The 23428-nt window shown below is 35.1% G+C and overlaps 3 protein-coding genes across 3 annotated transcripts; 2 read left to right on the top strand and 1 right to left on the bottom strand.

Annotated features, from left to right (window-relative positions):
• Positions 1-758: 758 nt before the first annotated feature.
• On the bottom strand, positions 759-5994 carry LOC112523079. The gene is made up of 6 exons (XM_025132519.1): positions 5821-5994; positions 5305-5452; positions 4181-4768; positions 3361-3856; positions 2674-2755; positions 759-1055 (listed from the first exon to the last, which is right to left on the bottom strand). The coding sequence occupies exons 1-6, from the start codon at positions 5854-5856 to the stop codon at positions 849-851; spliced, it is 1557 nt and encodes a 518-aa protein (XP_024988287.1). The 5' UTR covers positions 5857-5994; the 3' UTR covers positions 759-848.
• Positions 5995-10050: 4056 nt separating this feature from the next.
• Positions 10051-17189, top strand: LOC112523642 (proteasome subunit beta type-2-A-like). The gene is made up of 3 exons (XM_025133322.1): positions 10051-10335; positions 14585-14708; positions 16686-17189. Exons 1-3 carry the CDS (start codon positions 10178-10180, stop codon positions 16998-17000), a joined length of 597 nt encoding a protein of 198 aa, XP_024989090.1. The 5' UTR covers positions 10051-10177; the 3' UTR covers positions 17001-17189.
• Positions 17190-17981: 792 nt separating this feature from the next.
• Positions 17982-22906, top strand: LOC112523144 (tobamovirus multiplication protein 3-like). The gene is made up of 11 exons (XM_025132619.1): positions 17982-18416; positions 18779-18869; positions 18962-19014; positions 19292-19384; positions 19489-19560; positions 20795-20867; positions 20966-21011; positions 21692-21755; positions 21842-21895; positions 22016-22093; positions 22644-22906. Exons 1-11 carry the CDS (start codon positions 18255-18257, stop codon positions 22734-22736), a joined length of 879 nt encoding a protein of 292 aa, XP_024988387.1. The 5' UTR covers positions 17982-18254; the 3' UTR covers positions 22737-22906.
• Positions 22907-23428: the final 522 nt, after the last annotated feature.

Raw genomic sequence — 23428 nt, 5'->3', positions numbered from 1 at the left:
AAAGGAAATCAACCACATTAAAGTTACCTTCTGGGGAGGTCCGTTTGATATCCAAAAACTGCTCAGCAACAGTAGGACAAGTGGGGAATGTTGGAGTGAACCAGAAAAAGTTTGGGTAGAGCCGGATCTAAGCATTGGCTAGGTAAACACCCTGTAGTAAAATATAAAAAACTTAATATTTGGGCTTTATTTAAATATACCATGTCTATCAGGAAAGATTTGGTATCCCATATAGGATTGGATTGAGTTGGTTGGATAGGACAGAATTGGACAGATAAGAGGGCAAGACTTGATAGGACAAGTTGTTTGTCGGGTATTTGGTACGATTAGGGCTAGATAGGATAGTGCTCGACAAGTTGTATCTAAAAGTTGTTTGATGATTTTATATATCACATATCAAGTAAATATGTAAATAATTTAATTTATAAACATTTTTACATAATTATCATACACATACATATATAATAGTATCAAATTTGAATAAAGAATCTGATACAACTAATGGTAGTTCAAAATAGAGCATGGTTCGTTCAAAGGAAAAACTCTGATTTATTTGGGTTAGAAGATCTTTATGAACTGGCAAAGGCATGTTGCAGCGACAATGGTGGTGACTCTGGTGAGGGGAAGAGGTACTGAGGCAGTGGTGACTGGTGGACGATGACGATTGTGAAGGATGTGAAGATGGTGGACAGTGGTAGTGGTGGTGGTGATAGCAACTAACAAGAAAAAAACAAGTTTCAGTGAATAGGAACAGATCATACAAACAAGATGGCATCTGTATAACATTTCTTCCCCAAAAAAAGTTGTTTTTGATTACAAGAAGCCATCAGATCCTAACAAAATAGATTTCAACAGCAGCAGCATCGGTAGCATGTGAATGAAGACGGTATTCGGCCAGTCTTACGAATATACTCTGCTTGTTCTTCTGCTTTTGCCGCTTGTCGGTTTCTCTTTGCTTCTGCAGCAGCCCGCTTCTCTTCGGCCTTGTGTCTTGCAGCTGCGAGTTTGTTCATAAGTCTATCGTGCGCTCCACCTCTCATCCGTTCTACCTCTACCTGCAAGTTGAAGGTGTTGATTATATATTCTCACATGGTATCAGAGCCAAGGTTTATCAGTCTAGGGACTCGACACTATGGCGAAATCTGTAGCCGTCTAGCCCCTCATAGGGAAATCTGTGTCCGTCCAGTCTTTGTTGGAGGGGCGTGTTGGAGTGAATTGGACCATTTATCCTCAATATGTGTTGGAGCCTCTGGGCTCTTTTAGAAAGTAATCTGATGGGGTTCCACATATTCTCACATGGTATTAGAGCCAATTTCTATCATTCCAGGGACTCGACACTCTAGGACAATTTGTACCTGTCTAGCTCCCTCTCGACACTTTGGGGACAATTTGTGCCCTCGAATGGAAAGTAATATGATGGGGTTCCACGTATTCTAACATTAGAGTGTTCCACCTCTCATTTGTTCTACATCTACTTGTATTATGTATTGATGTTATCAATATGAATCTTAAGAGAGTTTGGAAGTTCCTTTACTTTACCTCAACTTAAATGTTTGTCTACTTGATGTTAGTTTGACTCTTTATTAGCTGGACTGGTTGACTTTTCTGGTTTGACCRGGCTTTCTTGACCTTAAAACTAGTATGTTGTCTACATAGGGTAAATTCATGATTGAACTTTTTTAATAATTGAATCATAGAGGTGGTTTGTGTATAGCCTCAAGCAGGATTCTTGGATTTGTTTTTTACGGCTTCCTTGAGCATTAGAGAAGTTAAGGCGGCGCTTGGTTCGGAATGAGTTTCATTCCTTCCCAATTTGTTGAGGAATGCTTCATTACTCGGTATATGGTAATGACACATTCCATTGCATCAAACCACCAAGCACCCCTATAAGTACGGCTTACTTTCTCTATTGTGCGGATTTGAGTATCATGCTATTGTACAATTAGGGGCTGCTTGCTTGGTTTTTCATTAAGTCGAATAGATAAAGTTGTATGTATGGATTAATATGTCTGAATAGATTGAGAAGGTTTTTGTTTGGAAGGGTTTTTCATAGATGAAAGAAGTATGGTTTTTAATTGGAAGGAGCAGGTTTGGAAAAAACTTGGCTTTCTACATAAAGCTTCCCCTAAAAGCTTACTGAATAAGCCAATTTTCTATATCATTAACCCACTACCAAGCGGTCATGTATAGCTGACTGAATAAGCTGCGAGTCTCATTAAGTTGATTTAAGCTGCTAACAAACAAGCCCTTGGCCTCTGAGTGGAGCAAGGGTCTAAGAGGGTAAGATGTATGCAAAACTTACATCCGTGTCAAGAGATAGAGGTTGTTTCCAAAAATACCTTTGGCTTGTGAAAAATGCTTCAGAAAATAAAATTAAAATTTGAGAGCCTACCCCATGCATAATGGTGGCCCTCTGTTCACACTTCACAACTCTAACTTTACTAACTGATTTGAACTATACACACATACATACATACATGCATATGAATAGACCCGAAGACAAACAGAATTGGTCAACGATTCCCATGTTAGCTAGCTCATTATTTACCCAAGAGCCCTGTGTATATATAGATGTATGTGTGTGTGTGGAAATCACGGATGTCATTGCAATTTCCAAGCAAACGTAGAACGAAAAGTTGATACATAAACCAAAATGATTAATCGGGTACATACCTCAATTCTCCTCATCTCAGCTTCCGTTTTTGCTTTTTGATGGTTTTCCCATGCCTCTATCTTTACCTCCTCACGTTTGAACCTGATCCAACATAAATGACTGTCGGTTATTAATACACTAATATCTACATGATATTCTAGTGCATAAAACATGTAACCGTCGTGCATCCCTCATCACATAATTTTAGTAAATTATATGCACTCCCAACACAAGCCATAGATACACACGAATCATTTCACTGGTTTCATCTCAAATGAAAAGACTGAAAACTCTAGAAAACAGGCTATCATTTATCGAAAGTACATGGGAAACAACCGCATGAAAAGAATTCCCTGATGAACCTTGCAAAGTCGAGGGTCTTGGTGCATCCACACCGCCCTCACAAGATGGACGAGAGTCAGGTAGAAAGGTGAAAGAACCGTAAAAGGTTTTAGGGTTTTAATTTAACATTGGGTAGTTTAGTAATTTACCAATCTTGTCTCATATCACTGATTTTTACATTTTTATCCCACTCAGTCCCATCCTATCCCAGTCTAAGAGTCGCGCCAAACGTGGGACAACAAATTTTTGTTCTGTTATGTCTTTGTGTACAAACGCACCCCCAAAGATGTATTTTTCTCCTCCTACGTGTTCCAAAAGGAAGAGCATAAGAGTCCATGAATGAAAGCATGGATTAAATATATTACCTAGCCATATACTTGGCTTTCTCGGCATCCTCCCAAGCTGCTGCACGCATCTCAATAGCACTTTTAGCCTGTTTTTCGGCTCCTAAAGTTTTCATCGAAGAAGATGCAATTTTGTCTTCATCTTCCTTACTAGCCCATGCAGCAATATTCATCTTACCCAGCTGAGTTCCAAGAGCCTGTATCTCTCTTCTAGTTTTTAGCTGCAGCTCCTTTTCAGATAACTCTTTGCTACTACCAGATTCCAACCGTAGATTTGGAGGACGGGTGGTTGATGAAATCGGAGCGGTTCTTTCTGGAGTTGCTGGCCTAGAAGAACTTGGACTCCGGCTAGGCGTTGTTGCCCTTACAGGAGTTCCAGTTCTAGAAGGTTCTTGACTAGCAATAGGAGTCATTTCCGTGCCCATATCTCTCATTGACACTGATCTAGCTGCCGAAGGCGGAGGGACAAATGTCGCGTTCTGGATGGATAGAGAAGAATCATGGCGACTCAAATTAACTGCAGAGGAGTAAGTAAGCAACAATTTAAACCACTGTTTGTGTCAGAACACCACCAAGCATAATAAAAATGCATGATATTCATGATGATGAATATTCATGATCATTCAGGGTTATTCATCATGAATAATACATAAACTAAGAAACAATTTAAACCACTGTTTGTGTTACAACAACACCAAGCATAATGAAAATACATAATATTCATGATGAATAATTGGTTTATTCATTATGAATAATACATGAAATAGTTGGTTTCCATGCTCTCCAAATACTTATGGTTCTCATTTGAACTTCCCCCAAACAAAATGACAAGAGATCTTACTTGCTGAATCACCAACACAATCTTCAATCATCATAACCGACTTGCTATATGAATCAGTCATTGTAGAAGGAATAGGATCACTCCCCCAACCCACATACTGCCCTTCATTCTCCTCGAAATGGCTCAAATCAATCTGTTTGGTATCAGGCTCTTCGTAAATAGCTAATCTTTGATCAGGAACTTCCACCACCACCTTAGTGATTGGTTGCCGGTTTCCATGGCCGCCATGACTATTTTTCTTCAAAGACTGCTCATTTTTTGGACGGTTTGATGTGGGACTAGCTATCCACTTCTGGGCATCATCCCATTTAGATGGAGCTGGTTTAGAGAATGGAGCCATAGGCTTTCTATGAGAGGCCCGCTCAGCCTTCTGAAACTCGAAGGGTGATGCACTCACCTTATCAATCCCACTTTCATAGTCCAGATAACCATCATCTTGGGACCCAATTCTTGAATTGAACGACGTGTGATCCTTTGATCTGTAGTCGTTATGAGCTCCTACTACCAACATATCAGCCGTGGACGATGTCACACGTTCAGGAAGTACACTTACTACATCAACATCTCTGTAATTCTCTAAAGAATCACCTAAATTGCATATATCAAACAATCATTACAAAAAAACCGAATTTGTGTACGCAATGATCAACAAAACAACCAATAACATAAAAGAGTTTTTTATATAAAATTCCCCATAGAAAGCCAATAAGTTCCATCTATAGGAGAAGTCCTAATGATGTATAAGTTTAAAGTTTTTTAAGTCTTTAATCAATCATGGTCAAAAAAGTGTCTTATGAAGCCATCATCAAACAAAAAAGTCAAGATCAACAGAAGAATCCCAAGTGTTTTTTCCTTTCTACACAACCTTTTTCCATTAAAAAAATGGAAACTCCACTAAATCATTCTTTTCTTTTTGGTAATCGTGTATATTCGGATCAGCTTCCACGGACTCTTGGCCGACCGCGAATGGCATAGGTGAACCTCCATGGCCACAAGGACTTTGATAGCCCGGATTCGAACCCCGGGAAGATGAGATTTCCACTACATCCCTGGAGCCTTAACAAGTAGGCCACAACCCAATTGGTTCACGAAATCATTCATAAAAACGATGAAATAAGAAATACCTGAGTCATCAATCTCAGAAACTTGAGATCCCAAAGAGAAAGTAGTAGACTCAAGCTCATCTTCTCCTTGCTTCTTCTTTTTCTTCAACATACTCCTCAATTTCGCCGGAGACAACCCTCCTCCGCCTCCGCCTCCGCCTCCACTTCCCTGCCGGCAAGATTTATTATCAAATATAAACGAAAAACAAACCAAACCCAAATCAAAATCACGTATTCAACACATGGGTCACTTCAACTTTAAGGCAAGGTTAGATGTTAGAAGTGAGAGAAAGCGATAGCCCAACTCGATTTCACTGACGGAAATAACTTGTAACGATGGGATAATGTTACAGATCTGACAGATCAAAATAGGGTGAATGACGTAGGTTGAATGAGGTGCGAGAAACAAATCAATTAACAAAATGTAGATAATGAAAAGGATAGGGGTTTTGATTAGATTGGGGAAAGGGATAAAAAAATTTGCATCAATGGCTAATGAAATGCTTATAGTTAAAATACACACACACACACACACACCTGCGGTGGATTCTTGTTTATCTTCTCGTAATCCATTTGCAGAGTCCTTCATTAATGGTGTATAATTAACAAATCGGCAGCCATAAACACCCTAATAAGCATGGAATGTAGCGATTATTGTGGGCAAAACACAGAGATGACTGGAAAGAATCCCCACCACTGTACGGATTTCAAAAGGGTAGCAATCAATCAGCGGTACATGTGTTGGGCTACAGACCTTCTTGTCTACTAGTGATGAGCCAAATGGGTGAGTGTTGTTGATATGAATGAATGGGATTAAAAAACGATGTAAATGAATGATCAAGAAACTGGAAGAGAGGCCCCCATTGATATTAACTCCAGAGAGTGAACTACAAATCTGGTATCTGGATTGTTTGTTGACCAGCAGATTTGGTTTACGAGGCGTTGTAAGAAATGCATCTTGCAACTGAATTTGTCCATAAAATCGCATATAATCTATACTATATTATAAAGCATTTGGTTAAAACTCTTAAAAACTTTTAAACTTTTAAAGACAACATCGATTGCTAATGGTACAACCTATTAAAGCCATCCCTAAACTCGTTCATCCCTATCTGATTTCATCCCTATCCGATTTCATCAAATACAAGATGAACATCTCATTTTAAATATAAAAAATTTAAAATATAATTAGGATAATTATTGAATTCTAACAGAATACTTAATTATAATCTTTATAAAATTTATAATATTAAACTAAAAATAAATTATTTCATTATTAAACTTAAATTAAATTACAATAAAAAAATATATTACATAAATTAAATAAAAATGAGAACTTTTAAATAGTTGATTTGATATTAACATTGATATTTTTTTTTTCAAGTTTTTATGATATCTTCACATTTATATTTTTATTCAAAAATAAAATCATTATTTTTTTATTAAAAACACATAATCTATACTATATTATAAAGCATTTGACAAAAAACTCTTAAAACCCATTTTTTTGCATAAAATACTGTTTATTAATGCATATTACTTATTACCTAAGATTACAAGTAGATTGTGCATTAGTACAATTATTAAAGCCCCATATCTGAATTCGTGTAACTAACTGCAGATAAACATAATCAAATACATAATAAACATCTCATTTTAAATATAAAAAATCTAAAATATAATTAGGATAATCATTAAGTTCTAACATAATACTTAATTATTTTTATAAAATGTTATATTATTAAACCAAAAATAAACTATTTCATTATTAAACTTAAATTAAATTATAATAAAAAAAAATTAAAGAAATTACATAAAAAGTAAAAACTTTTAAATAGTTGATTTGATATTAAAATTGATATAATTTTTTTTCAAATTTTTATGATATCTTCAAATTTATATTTTATTCAAAAATAAAATCATTATTGTTTTATTTAAAACGCATAAAATCGTATTATAACATCGATAGAGACAAATAATAAAATGGAATATTAAAATCAAGATGTGTCTCGCTGCATTGCGCGAGTACTCTTCTAGTCTTAAATAATATTTGTTATATTTTTTAGTAAATATATTTGATTAAATTTATAATATTTAAATGATAAAAATGTTAAAATTAAAAGTACAATGTTGTAATAGAAATTGGTGATGTTATAATAAAGAAAATACAATGTTATGATAAATAAAAATGTCATGTCAGCACTATCTTATATGTGGACAGCCTACAGGGACGATGAGATGACAATGAAACCTAACATAATAAGTAAATTTAGTTTAAAATGTTACTCAATGCTATAACAGATAAAAATTTTAAAATACGATACCTTAATAAAAAATATTTTAAAACTACATTATTTTAATAAGAAAAATTAAATGTAAAATACTATAATAGAAAATTTTATAAAAATACATTACTATTTCACGTATTTTACCTGTTTTAATAATATAATAAATATATAAATATTAAAAATAAAAAAATTGTTTTTTTTTTTAACTTTGAATAACTTTTAACTTTATCATTTGAATGGTTTCACGTGCAATAACCGTTTAACCCGTGGAAATAGCGTTGGAGACCTTTTTTTTGGGCATATTTGTAATTTTACGTAAAAAAAAGTTTTGAATATGCAACTCATGGATTTCTTGAGGAAATTATTTCTTAGAATGAGTTTGGTGTCTAGACAGATAGGATAAAAAATTGAATACAGTAAAACAAATAAAATGATCAATTTATCCCTGATAAATTATTTATTTTAATTAATTTATGTAATTTATGAAATTATAATAGAATAATTATTTTTATGATAAAAATATCATTATAAAGTTTTCGTCAAAACAATTAAAATGACACCAACATGAGACATAAAATAAATGTTTATAAAAGATAAATAATATTTTATTAAATGTATTTGATATTTTAACAATATAGTTAATGATAGAATTGCTATCAGTTTTTTTTTTAAATATTTTAACTTTTGATACTTTGTTTTAGAAAAATCATAGCATAGTTATTAGAGATACTCTCAAAATCTTCATATCATCTCTTCCTTTTTTCCAATTTACCATACAATATAACATAAATATTGGAGTGTAAAACTCTCATGAAATCACCAATACTTTCATTATAACATAGTTGTTGGAGATTTATCTCTGCTGTGTATTTTCTTTTTTTCCCCAAATTTGAAGATTTTTTCATTATCTCTCATTTCTTTTTTCTATCTCAAAAGATAGTTTAACATAGCTGTCGGAACAATTTTTTCCCCAGATCTCCAACATTTCAAAAATATCATACCTCTTTGGAGAGGCTTTAAGGGGCCGTTTACCCAAATGCTTATCCGGTAAGCGTTTACCACTAGGAGTCAACACTATAATTTATTTTGATGCGTAAGATTTTAGTATATCAAATGCAACAATTTACTGGGTAAACGCTTATTTGTGTAAGAGTCGTCACCCTCACTTACCGGGTAAGACTCTCCATTATTCTCATTGTTCTTACCCGGTAAGATTATTGACCCTTCTCATGTTCATCCGATGAATAAATGTATGCGTTAAGCACTTACCAAGTAAGTGTTTAGTAAACAGCCCCGAAGTTGGTTTATTACTTGCCAAACAAGGATTTCCGAATAAATATTGTTGAATCCCATTGGAAATGATCAAGAAGTCTTATTGTAATAATAATTAATGATAACATAATTACACAAAATTATAGCTTAAGACTTTCTTAACTGAATGATTGAATTATGATCAAGGTCGGGTTCCACTGAATACTGCGAATGGTAAGAAGAGATCTTCACCGTTAGATTAGTCTTAATAAAAGAACAACCATAATGAGATCATCAGATCAATTTTCATGAGAAGTGCAATTTATGAGGTGGGTGTGAGATTAAAAGAGATCATTTATTATGTTTCTCATCTTAACTCTTATTCTCACACGATCATCGCCATCATAACTAACCAGCGATGCATAAGGCTCAAATTTTTACAAGGATCACCTTTCAAGTCCATTTTTATTGCGAAAACGAGAATTGTTTTTTCTTTCTAGACTTTCATTGGTTTTTTTGACCACATTTTAACAAACTCTGAAAAAAGTAGTCGACACGATCAATCTTTTTGGTGTGCGTTGGCTTGAGGCTGGGTTTAGGCTTACTAGGCCCAAGCTTTTTCGAGTTGGATTTCCCTTTTATGCATCTCTAAGACCAATTATATACATATGCATACGTACGCATAATATGCAGAAGAAGGTTTCAACCGAGCAATTTGGGTGCAAATGACTAAATTGGTCAAACTGAACCATAAAAAGACGGGTTGGTCTGATAGATTTAGGTGGTTTGGGATTCCTATAGATTTTAAACTGAAAAAGCATAACATTTATATCCAAAAATGAAATTTTTATCGATATAACAATTATTGAAAAATTCAAAAGAAACGTTTGTATATAAAATTTAAAAAATAACATTGAACAAATTGGAAAAAAGTTAAAACAAGCACACCAACAACAGTTGAATTATGGACAAATATTGAGCAAGTCGAATGACGATTTAAAATTTTTGGATTTGGTTTTCGATGTATTTCGAAATTTTGATATCATGACCAATTGAAAAATGAAAACAAAAACCGTAGTATCGTGGACGTTTTTTTTTAATTGGACCATTTGAACCATAAAAAACGATCCGGTATAACTTGGTTCGACCCGTTTAAAACGGGTTTTTAGTGGGCTGAGGTCTAATATGGGCCTCGTTCATGAGTACCCGAAGGCCTGGTCCGTTCGTTGGCGGGTCAGCAAATCCTCACTTCTTCTCCAAGTCACTTCCCCTCGTTATAATTATATACTCCCCCCAATTCATCTAAATTTCTGCTATACTTTGCCGATTCAGAGAGATCGATCAACGATACAAAAATGGAATGTGTTTTTGGGATGGTGGGGAAAGGGTTTGCTTTGGTGGTAGCAGATACATCGGCGGTTAACAGTATTCTAGTTCACAAATCTAACGAAGACAAGATCATGGTTCTTGATTCTCACAAGCTCATGGGCGCTAGCGGTGAAGCTGGTGATCGGTGGGATTTCTGTCTCTTTTTTCCTTTTTTTTTTCGATTTGAATTTAATGAGTTTTACAATACATGTATGTTCGTGATGCATAGATGCACTTTCAAATTGGGATGGGTGTGATTAAGGTAACCTGCAAGACGCGTAATGAGAGGACCATATGTTGACCTAGGGTTTTGAATTTGAGGGAAATTAGGGTTTTTGAGTCGTAAGAGTACTGTCTTTGTTTCAATATGTTCCTAGTTTATATTTAAAACTGAAATGGATGTTGAAAATTTGAAAAAAAGAAATCTTAGCCATATTAACTTGGTGTTAACAATACTTTAGGATTTGTGTTAAATTTGTAAGAAAATTCATACTATTTTTGAATGTGAAAGATACTAAGCTTGAGATTATAAGCCATAGTGTAATTACATCATAATTGTTTGGAGTAGATATCTTATTAGAAATGCATACAGGACAATAGTTTGGTAATCGTTTACCAAACTATTACCTGGTGTCACTTACTTTACCCGGTGAGCATGGCAAAACCAAGAATCTTACCCGGTAAGAGACATAGCAAGGACAGGGAATCTTACCGAGTAAGTAGGGAGAAGACTCTTACCAGGTTAGCACCTACTTGGTTAGGGACACTTACCAACAATACATTTTGATGGCCGAAAATGTTACACAATAAAGGTAAGTGAGGGTGGTGACCTTTGCTGGTAGTAAACATTTGGTAAGCAGCCCCTTAATCGTTTTTGTTATGGTTTTGGGGTCTTGAGCTTCTAATCAAAGATAAAATAGAAAGAAACTTTGGGAAGTTTATGCTGGTTCACCTTCTCTTCGACTCCATTTAGGTAATTACGTGGTGCTTGATCAGGACTTGATGGAATTAATGGTTGGATGACTTATTTGATAAGTCACAACCTTCATATATGACTTAATCTATGAGTCTTCTCTCATTTGAAAATCTTGGCATTCAAACCACTTATTCAAGACAGAGCCTGTTATATAAGATCCTTACTGACTTCTTTAGCCAGGCATAACTTCTTTTAATAAAAAAAATCAGATGAGCCGTTAGATTATCATTTAAAATGAAGTAAAAAGTTAACAAATTGTGCAATAAGGACAAGGTTTTGAACTTGTACATTATTTAGAAATCATGGTATACAAACAATTTCAGTGTATGTCCTTTTAAATTGTAGGATGCAACTGAAGCTTGAAAAATTATAGTAAAAACATTATAAAAATTAATGAAGCAAAATTAAGGGGAGACAATTTATTGGATTTACATGGAATTAAATCTATCTTCTCCATATAATTCTTTTTTCAATTTTCTTGTTAAATAGGATCCAAAACTAATTGTTAAAATAATTGCTCTAGCAATAACATAAATTACTTTACCTTGCACAAAACTGATTGATTAGTATTTTTCTTCTCTATCTTTTCTTTATTTTCTTGGTATATTTTATTTGGTCATTGTTAAAAAGAACACAAATATTTTTTTACTCAGATTTGTAACTAATAATTTAGTAAAAGTAGTATAAATTGACATACCATTTATCCGTTTACTTGAGTAGGGGTGGGGAAGGTCCTGAAAGCCCTCACTTTATTGATGGGGCATTTGGTATCTTCATTAAACCATATGCAGATGAGTTGATTTGTTATTGATTGTCAGACATCTTTTCTCATTGATAGGGGTGTTCAAAAACCCGACCAACCCAACCCAACCCAACCCAATGCGAAATAACTCAACCCGAAGCAACTCGATGTCTAATCGAGTTGTAAAATCTTCAAATTGTAGGTATTGTGTTACTTTTGTAGAACCCAACCCAACCCAATGAACCCGATATCCTTTTATATCTTGGATTTTATATGATTGTTGAGTCTCTATTAATATGTACATTAGACAGTTACACCGTCACGTACGCTATTCATATACATATATTTTTTCAATCTATTCTCCATCTGTATGTAACTCATTTGTATATATGTTCAGTAACTGTGCACACACACTCAAATTAAGAAAATTAATTGAATGTGATATACTTAATATTTAAGAAGTATGGATAAGTTGTACTAAATGGTTGATGATGAAAAAGAACTTATGAGTAGACTAGAGAAAATAACGTATTCGAGGTTACTAGAATATTTTGATGTGCTAAAGTATCAACACGACCAACCCGTATGGTTTGGTTTGGGTTGGGTTGAGTTTTTTTTTTTTGATTAACCTGGATATCCAACCCGCTATGCGAGCCGACTAATCCCAGGGCGACCACCTGCTTTGCAGATAGCCCGGAGTCACCGCATTTGAACCTCCGTGGCCACAAGGGGATTTTATTCCTCCACTATGGGTTGAGATTTTTCAAACCGCAAACATTGGGTTGGGGTATCAAAGGGCCTTTGGCCTACTGGTATCGTAGCCTTTGGCCTCCTAGGAGGTCAGGGGTTCAAACCTCACCATAGGTGAGGAGGGTGTGTGATTATTTGTTGCATTTGCCATATATAAATATTATATACTTCAAAAAAAAACATTGGGTTGGGTTGTTCAAATGCCTTCAACCCGATCAACCAAACCCATGAGCACTCCTACTCATCGATATTCAAGGTGCAGTTATTTTCATAGCTTCATTACCAAAAATCACGTTTTATATATCAATGTGAAGGTGCATGGAAATTATCGTAATAAGTTTTTAGATGGATGTATTCTGTTTACTTGTTAAGAAAAATTAATATTAAAAAATGTAATACATTTATTTCATAGTGTAAAATATCAATAATAATCTAGTTGATGTTGAGGAACTAGTCTTACTGATAATAGAAAAGTGTTTTGGTTTGATTATGATATTTAATTCCTTGCTTTTGTTGAGGTCTACCATGGCTTGTACCCCAATTCACTATTTGGCCTGGCTAAAAAATCCATTAACAATAATATGGTATTTATAAAGAACCTTGATCTAAGATGTAGAATGACATTATTGGTTACTTGTCCGGCAAGCATGTCCGGCAACAAAATCTTCTCCTACCTTTAATTGGCCTACAGTCACATCCTATCTGACCCCAAAAGCTGAGTATGTATACCACATGAATGGTATGAATAGTTGGTAGATAACGATAATGTTAAACTAGAATTGGTTGGTCTATGTACTTATGGGATTGATTAGAAGACATCATACTGATGTTTCTGTTTTTTCTGTTGTACATGATGTTCTTTCAGATTATTGTACAAATAATAGGATAGTGTCAACTATCAAGGAATTTATCAACTTTAGTGGTCCAGCTACCTGAATCAAAATCCCAGAATTGATCATTAAGGTTTAAAGCTGACACATGCACTGTCATTTTGTTTTAGCTGAAGACCAGTGCATGACAACTGCAACTGTTCAAGGTTGGGTGTAGTAGCACAAAGATAGAATTTGATTAGACTAGATGGCTGGTGTATTAACGCTGTGTTCTTGAATTTGAGAAGAAAAGAAAATAAAGGGAAGGAAGGGAAAGGAAGAGAAAAGAAAAGGAAAGAAAAGAAATAATTTTTTTTTGTTTGTGTTCTTGAGAGTGAAGGAAAGAAAGGAAAGGGAAGGAAAGAAAATAAATTTTTCGTGTTCTTAAGCAGGAGAGAAACGAAAGGAAACATGTCATTTTTACATTTGTACCCTTATTTTTTTAAAGCAGATTGTAATTGATGGGTAGATGTGTAATTTTATAAATATTTTTAATTGTTTTTAATTATTCCATTTCCTTTCCTTTCCTTTCTTCCCACGTTTGGGAGGAAAGTTTTGGATGGCAATCAACATTATTTTCCTTCCTTTGCCTTTCCTTTCCCTCCTTAAAAAAATTTGAGAAACACAAGATATTTTTCATTTCCCCCCTTCTTTCCTTCCCTTTCCCTCCCTTTAGTTCGTAAAAAAAGACTCGAGAACAGAGCATAACTGACAGTGAGGGAAAAGATATGGGTGAGTGACTTATGCAGAGTTCCAAACCATGGTAAATATAAGCCATAACTAACATGGATAAGTAGTGGATATGGGCATGATTGATTGGCATATGATGTGGACACAACCTTGAATGGGGGATTGTTGATAAATGCGAATTGGATAACCAAGGGCATGTCGGTTTGTTTTACCGAAGGGGATTGTTTCAGTTTATCTCTCCTTACTTTTCACTCTGTTACAACCTAGAAAATTAGTCTGTTATGAGTTACTGTGAGTTACATGCTATGTTACCAGGGGTTATTTTCTAACTGTCTCCGGTTTGATTTCTTTTTCTTTTAATTGCTAGAGCTCAATTCACGGAATATGTACAGAAAAATGTATCTCTGTATCAATTCCGAAATGGGATTCCGCTGACTACCAAGGCTGCTGCAAATTTCATGCGCGGTGAGCTTGCCACAGCTTTGAGAAAGGTATAATCTTTTTTCTTTTATCGAAAGAAAGCAATTCTGTATTCATGTATTCTGTTATCTTCACATCAATCAGATGGGTTTGTTATATTAGTTCTGAAGCTCATAGCAGTGTTCTTTTTATTGTTATTCTATTATCACATAATTGAAGATTAAAAAATGTTCACTCAAATGCTAATTTAGGTTTTTGTATTTGACATCAACTTGTTCACCATTTCCTAATTCATTTTGAAGGGTTTGTTTGATTGTGAAGAACAACTGAAATGGGATTATATGTGAAAATATCATGTAAATTCTTGTGTTGCTTCCAAGTGTTAACAATATTTTATTCCAAGTATTGACGTTACTTAATGCCTTATAATCTGAATTAGTAAATGAAGATCACATAACATATTATATTATTCATAAAATCCTTATATTGTTATTCAACTTTGCATTAACTTTGCCTAGTCAAATTAATGAACATGATATCAAATGACGAAAAGGGTACACCATCGTATGCCCTTTGTGTGCCTTGTCATAACTAAAACAAGAAGACAATGACACTCAACTCTAAATCTGTGGTTTAACCAATGGTAGTAGTGAAAGCATCCACTTTGTAGTCACATGTTTTTGTGCTCATTATACCATATGCCTTATCTTGCTTGTGAACACCATATGTGAATTCTTTTTTATTCCCTCGATATATTCCATAGGCCACCTGATCAAGAAAATGGTTTTGCTGTTGATCTTGCTGATTTTCTGACACCTTGGATCATTATAAATCACAAATTATAAGAAATATCATTGATGATTATCCCTTGAATATCAAAATCCAAGATGTTCCACACCTTTCTTCTCGGTATAGGCTGCCCTCCTCTCTTTTGCTTACTCTCACCCGTCCAGTCCTGTTCAGTCCCATCCGCATACCAACCTCAGAGAAGTACTTCGGTCGTGCCAGATGGTTTCAACTATATTTATCTTGCAAAATTCTTATATGGTCAGCATCATGCTAGCTGGCTACGACAAAGAAACGGGTCCATCCTTGTTGGATCAGCCTTTCTTTGATTCCATCACTTAGAATGATGGAATGAAACTTAAAACACTTTTATCACTTCCTGCTCCTTCTGACTACTAAACATATTATGTGTGAAAGATTAGAGGATTGACCAGTGATTTTCAGTTTTTGTACATTTTAGCTGGAATGAGATGACGTAAATTTGTCCTTCTGAACTTGATGTTGATTTGATTCCAGTCAACCAATCATCTGATCACAAACAGAGATATTCTCTCTACGCGGTCTCTTCCATCACGAAATCCATCCACTCGTATTTTATTTGCACAATCAGGAAATGGCATGTTGTGATTCAGCTACTTCTAGGAATCCCTTGTGCTATGTGCCTGTCAGCCTATGTGTGCATTTCAATCGCATATGGGAGTGAGGGGCTGCTTGGTTGGTTCCATCAGGTCCTGTATAGATAAAGCCGATTGTGTGGATTAATTTGTGTATGTAGATTGGGAGTGTTTGTGTTTGTGTTTGGGAGAGTTTTTTCATATATAGAAAAAGCGTGTTTTTTAATTGGGAGGAGCAGGTTTGGAGAAAACTTGGCTTTCTGCATAAAGCTCCTCCTATAAGCTTACCGAATATGCCTCTTTCTATATCATTAAGCCACTACCAAACAGTAATGGATAGCTGACTGAATAAGCTGTGAGCCCCATTAAGATCATCAAACTGTTAATCCAGACATAACTCATGACTAGGACCCGAGTTAGACAAAAATGCATTTTTTTTTCTAAATCAGTGAGATGTGACAATATTGATAAATTACTAACTACCGATATAAAATTAAAACCCTAAAACCTTATGGGATTCTTTCAAATGCTACCTTACTCTCGCTCATCCAGTCTTATTCAATGCCATCTGCATACCAAACTAGCGAAGTACTTCGATCAGGCCAAATGATTTCTATTACTCACCTGTAAGCTATATTCATCTTGCAGAATCCTTATATGGTCAACATCGTGCTAGCCGGCTACGACAAAGAAACAGGCCCATCTATATATTTCATCGACTACATCGCAACCCTGCACAAGGTCGACAAGGCAGCTTTTGGCTACGGCTCGTACTTCTCCCTGGCGATGATGGATCGCCACTACCATCCCGACATGACGGTGGAGGAAGCCATCAAGCTGGCCGAGCAGTGCATCGAGGAAATTCGGTCCAGACTGGTTGTGGCTCCGCAGAATTTCGTCATCAAGATCGTGGACAAAGACGGGGCTCGCGAACACTCGTGGCGCAGGACCACAAAGGATTGAAGATGTTTAAATTATGTTTGGGTTTTTCGTTTTGTTGTGTTGTTGGGGCTAAAATTCGAACCTTTGAAGGTTGATTCGTTATCGGATTGTTGAACTGTTATATGCTCTGTGGTAATCGGAAAACTTTGTTGTTGAAGATTTCATACGTTTAGTTCTAAAAGTTGATAACACCCGTACAAGTCTATTTGCGGAATGAAATGTCAATACGTTTCCTTTCTCTCTTTTTATTTTATTTTTTGAATTTGCATGGTTTTATATCTATTAAATATCACATTCAAGATTTTTAATAGAGATTAAAAATCTTGAATGTGATATTTAATATTTATTTTTTATTGCATCAATTAATTTTTTTATTAAATTGATTTTTTTTGCTAAAAAACAATTTTTATTGTGGTAATTTGGATTTTTTTTAAAAAAATCTTCAATTTGATATCTGAATTTAAAAAAAACGAGATTTGAAACGAAAAATAGATTTTATTGCATTAGTTTTTGAAAAAAAAAACGAATTTTAATTATTTTTCTATAATTATTTTGTAAGTTGGTTCCCCAAAATAAGAATCAGGTATAAGTTGGTTCCTCAAAATGACGGTTTTGAAAGTTGGTTCCTCAAAATAGGAATAGGTACAAGATGGTTCATCAAAATGATGATTTTGAAAGTTGTTTTCTTAAAATAAAAATCAGGTGAAAGTTGGTTCCATTTTGGTACAATTTTTCCATTTAAAAATAAAATTTTAATAAGTTGTACTTACTTATAATTTACTTGTAATCTTAAATTTTAAATGACATGTATAAAAAATATTTTTTAATATTTTTTAATAATTTTTATCAAATATTTCATAATATAGCACAGATAGAATCTATAAAGTATTTTTTAATATTGAAATCTGTTACGATTAAATATAACGTTTTTCATATTTAAAATAAATTATAAAGATAGAGATATAAGTCTATACGTATATCCAACAAAGCAACAACCCCCGGGCCGTCGCTGGATTTCCGTCACGTTGTCCCCATACCTTCTTCCCTTTCTTCCTACGTTTGCCGGCGGTTTTTCAACTTCCGATTGCAGAATCCCCCATCCCCTTTACGTACAAATAACCGATTATTTCAAATACATCAATTTTCTTCTGATTCCATCATATTTGAAGTGAAAAAAAGAAGAAATTTTGATCCGATTTAAGACCTTTTATTATTTTTCCGGAAAGATCTTGAAGGCCGGACGTTTATTTATCAGCAGCAACGGGATTCCCGGTGATGGGTGGGGCCGCGATGGGCCCATCTGAAGCTTCGGTGATGATGTACACCCTCAAAGACTCTTATAGTTTGTGGGATGTATTAAACGATTCCCCTATTTGGCAAGATCGAATTTTCCATGTTCTTGCTGCTCTCTATGGAATCGTTGCCGTTGTTGCGATGGTGATTTTGCATTTATTTTATATGTCATCTTTGATTTTATAATTCGTTATGTTTAGTTGAAATATAATTCGAGTTGCTCATCTTGTATTTATAGGGTTTCCACTTGAAGCTAACGAAGTTTTTGGTTGTATGATGAACAATTGATTGGAAATCTTAGTCATAAATGCTTTTGTTACTCGGATTAAAGATTTAAACAGATTATTGTTGGTGTTAAATTTGCAAAAAAGGTTTCAATTTTGTTCATGATAGCTTCCCTTTGGAATCAATTGGATTGGAGTGCAGTTTAGGGTTTAAAGTTCATTGTGAGGATTCTTGAATCTTCGATTATAATTCATGATCGTGAACGATTTGGATGGTTGCAGGTACAATTAATTAGGATACAACAAAGAGTGCCAGAGTATGGTTGGACGACCCAGAAGGTCTTTCATTTCCTCAATTTCTTGGTTAATGGGGGTCTGTATATTTTGGTTTCTTTTTTGTTCAAATTGTATTTTAGGAACTTTCTTGTTTGATTTGTACTGATTTTAGATGTGTTTTCAATGCAGCTAGATGTATAATTTTTGTTTTTCGTCGTGATATCCAACAGTTGACACCTGAGGTTAGTAATATGCTTAAGTTAGTCACTAAGGGTGCTTTTGGTACGCCGGAGAACATAGAACACAAACTTGTTGTCCCAAGTTTGGTTGTGGAACAAGAATCTGGGAGATGGAGCAAGATTAGTAAATTACTAAACTACCCGTGTAAAATTAAAACCCTAAAACCTTGCACAGTTCTTTCACCCGACTATCTGGCTACCTGCGTACCAATGCACCCTTATGTATGGATGACTCTATCATTTGTGTCGATTCTTTTGCTTGAATATGTTTGTTTGTCAGATTGCCCGACATATGCTGCTTGATTTGCCAAGTCTTGCATTTTTCACTACCTATGTCCTCTTGGTTTTGTTTTGGGCAGAAATTTACTACCAGGTTAATTTATATTCTTTTTCCTCTTTGTTTATTATTTATTGTTTTTGGTGTTTATTGTTAAAAAAGCTGTTTGTTTACTTTACAATTATATGGATATTTGACAGGCAAGGACGGTCTCAACTGATGGCCTCCGACCAGCTTTCTTTATAATCAATGGAGTTGTTTATGCAATTCAGGTAAAATTCTTGTTCATTTCTTGGAAGTTGAAAGGAGGTTTACCAAAGGGTCATTGGCCCAACGGTACCCGAGTTACCTGTAGGGTTCAAGCCTCACCAAAGCTGATAGGGTTCAAGCCTCACCAAAGCTGAGGAGTACGCGTGAGTTTTGCCGTATATATATTATATACTTGAAAAGAAGTTGCAGAGTCTTGATCGATGCTTATGTGGAAACCTGAGCCGAATACATGTGTGTCTTAAATGGATTGTTTAGCATCTTCCTTGCCCTTTTGTTCTATATTGTCGAGAAAGCGTTCTTACATTCTTGCTGCTAGAGATGTGGAAAACGATGACATCAAATGACTGAAATGAGTGCTTGCTGATATAGGGGCTTAGAGCAATAAATGAACAAGATGTCCGTTATTTACCAATTGCGTCATTCGATAACCTTAATAACTTGGTTTTATCTTGTTTTCTAACACAAGGCTGCATTTTGTTACTTATGTTAGCGTTCTTGAAAGCATTTAGTATAGCTTTGCTCTTGACCTAGCACTTAATTGCTTAAGAGGGGATCAAAGGGAGCTAAAGAAGACACATTGAATGGTTCATTTAATAACCAAACCAAACCAAACCAAACAAACCCAGTATATCCCACCTGGAAGTGGGGTTTGCAGAGGGTAAGATGCATGCAGACTTGACCTCTACCCCAAAGAGTAGAGCGTCTGTTTCCGTGAAGACACCCTCCTTACGAAAAGTGTGACGAAGGGATAAAGACGGATAAGATGAAGTCTTGAAAAGCTGGTTAAGGGTAAACAATAACATACAAAGTGTAACAATTACACATTTCTATGACTGCATGCCTCTTTCATTATGGACATTTATTTTGGCAATGAGTATAATTCAGTGTCTTCTCACTTGAGCAAGGTGCCTTAGGCATCACTGTCCAAGAGGCGAGTGTACCGAAAGAAATGGTTTATGTGGTAGGTTTTCTTAAAGATTCATATGTGAATGGTATCTTAAGGTTTTTAAACAGTCGGTCCTACAAGAACTGATCAAGTCTTACATATTCTCATGGGAGAGAGATCTACAAATGCCATATTAAGCTTATCACCATTCTAGAAAAAGCTAGCCAGATAGGACTATTTAGCCAACTTTGTGAAAACTTAGGATTTACTTATTATGGGCCATGGCACTTTTGTTTTGTTGGAATTCTAGAGTAAATGGTTAACCGATATTTAATTATATACCGTTACAGGTTGCTCTGTGGTTAATAATCTGGTGGAAGCCGATCCAAATCTTGGTGATCGTCTCCAAGGTTTTCTTTGCAGGTGTTATGGTCTTAACAATCCGGTTGAATGGTTTTTATATCGTTAGAAGTGTTGTTTTTCTTGGAACTTGGAAGTTGACTTGCACTTTTCTTTTTCAGGGGTCTCTTTATTTGCAGCCTTGGGATTTCTTCTCTATGGTGGAAGGTACTTATAATACTTCTATTTGTCTCTTAGGGTGCGTTTGGTACGCAACACGGGATAAAATAGGATCGTACAAAAACTTGTTGCCCCATGTTTGGTGTGACAAATAGATTGGGAGAGACAAAAATGCCATTTTTTTCTGAGTATTGTTATATGCACCCCTATTGATGTTAGAATCAAGTGAAATAATGCATTGAAAATGTAAAAAGTGAGTGTGTGAGGAGGAAATTAGTAGGTAGGAGTTCTTTTAGCAATCTACAAGGGTGCATTTAGGGACAGTTTACCAAACACTTACCCAGTAAGCGCTTACCGGTAAATTTCAACAATGTCACTTGCTTACCGGGTAAAATTTTAGTCAACGAGAAAAGGCATCTTATGCAACAATTTACTCGGTAAGCGTTAACCATGGTAAGAGTCATCGCCCTCACTTACCGGGTAAGACTCTCGGTTCCTTGCCTCACTCTTACAAGGTAAGACTCTTGGTCCTTGCATCCGGTAAGATAATGGGACTTAGTAAGTAAGCGCTCGGTAAACGGCTATTTAGCCTACCCCTTTTTTCTGTCCGACCAAAGTAGGTGGAACAAAAATAAGAGAGGTGTGACATGATTGGTAAATTATCAAACTACCCATGTTAAAATTAAAACCTTCCAGAATTCTCTCGTCTAAGTGGAGAATTTGTGCAGGCTATTTCTAATGTTGCAGCGGTTTCCTGTTGAATCCAAAGGCCGTCGAAAGAAGCTACAAGAGGTGTGTGCGTGTGTGTGTGTATTACTGTGTGCTAATTTCAACCCCTTGTATATGCTTATTTAAAATTTCATAATTTCTTCGTGCAGGTTGGATACGTGACAGCCATCTGCTTTGCGTGTTTCCTTGCTAGATGTATCATGGTGAGGCCTTCTCATTCTTGCAATTTTTATGCGATGATCGACCTTCGCCCGTTGTAATCACAAAGCTAATAATCACCGACACATTATTCTAATGTTTCTTAATCATTTTCTTCGTACTAGATGTGCTTTAATGCCTTCAACGAAGCCGCCAACCTAGATGTATTAGAGCATCCTGTTCTAAACTTCATATACTATTTGGTAAGTTTCTTTCTTTCTTTTCTTGATATGCCGGCTTCTCAGCTACAATAAATTCGGCTTTGTAAGACGCCAAATATGTCTAAGGGGGATATTTGTTTACCTCTTTAATGGTTCCATTAAGAGGCAACATCTGAATTGTTAAGAGGTCAATCTTGTTTGGCAACAAAAGTCTGCTTCATAATGGTTGTAAAACCCTCTGAATGCTTTTGTCTCTTGGGCCTTCTTTAACCATTCAGCACTCCAATTTCATTATGAACAGTTACCAAACAATCATATTTCATTTTGCACTGTATCATAAGATTCTCTTAATCATCATCCTGCACCAAACCATTCAACAACTTTATTTAATCCTAATAGACTACTTTATAGGATTAAACAATTGTGTCGGGTTACAATAAGTTGATATGATGCTTTCGAAGATACTTTTGAAATAAAGTATCATATTAACTTTTTTACCGACACTTTTGACTTTTGAGAAGGGTCTTATGAACACAGTTTTGTTTATAAGACGTTTTTTCAAATAATGTTTATTTATTTTTCCTTTTAACAGTTGGTGGAGATACTACCGTCGGCTCTCGTTCTGTTTATTTTGCGGAAGTTGCCACCGAAACGAGGGATCATACAGTATCACGCGATTCGTTGAGTAGAATAAAGCATATATGGTGGATTTGTATTTGTGAGATATGTTGCTTCAGATTTGAATGTAACTGACCCTATAATTGTGGATTTTGTTTTTACAAAATGTAACTGCCCCGTTTATTCATAAACGTTGGATTAAAATAGATGAATGGTTGAGATGAGTTGTTTTGTTCTTTTTCAAGTGTTCTTTTTCTAACTTGACCCTCATTACCATATATGTGTTGTGCATGCTAGTAGTTGTCTTCCGAATAGAGAAATTAGTTTAAATGATCATTTTTCACACCTAAATTGGTGTTTTAACCATTTTTCTCCCGGTCTGACTCAAATGTTACTACATCTGTAATATATTGTGGACCTAGCTAAAAGACAAAAAAAAGGATCAAATTCAACCAGTTTACCGTCACAATTGCATATATGTGTTGAATTTGAATTTCTTTTTTGGCGTTAAGTTAGGTCCGCAATACTGTGAGACTATATATTACGGATGTAATGACATTTGAGTCAACCCTGGAGATAAATTGTTAGAAAACCAATTTGAATGAGGGATATGGTCATTTAACTCAAGGACTTCATCTAAATATCTATCGTCACTACCTCCAAAAAAAAGGGAAAGATGGGCATGTCTCTTAAAAAATCTGGTTTGTTCAACAGTCTGGTTAAACCGGTCCAATAAAATATTGAGCCAACCTTGTCTAA

The sequence above is a fragment of the Cynara cardunculus genome (genome assembly GCF_001531365.2).
Source record: "Cynara cardunculus var. scolymus isolate 2C chromosome LG 12, CcrdV1, whole genome shotgun sequence".
Classification (NCBI taxonomy): domain Eukaryota; kingdom Viridiplantae; phylum Streptophyta; class Magnoliopsida; order Asterales; family Asteraceae; genus Cynara; species Cynara cardunculus.
Note: the sequence above shows the minus strand (reverse complement) of the source record. Positions and strands in the feature narration are given on the sequence as shown.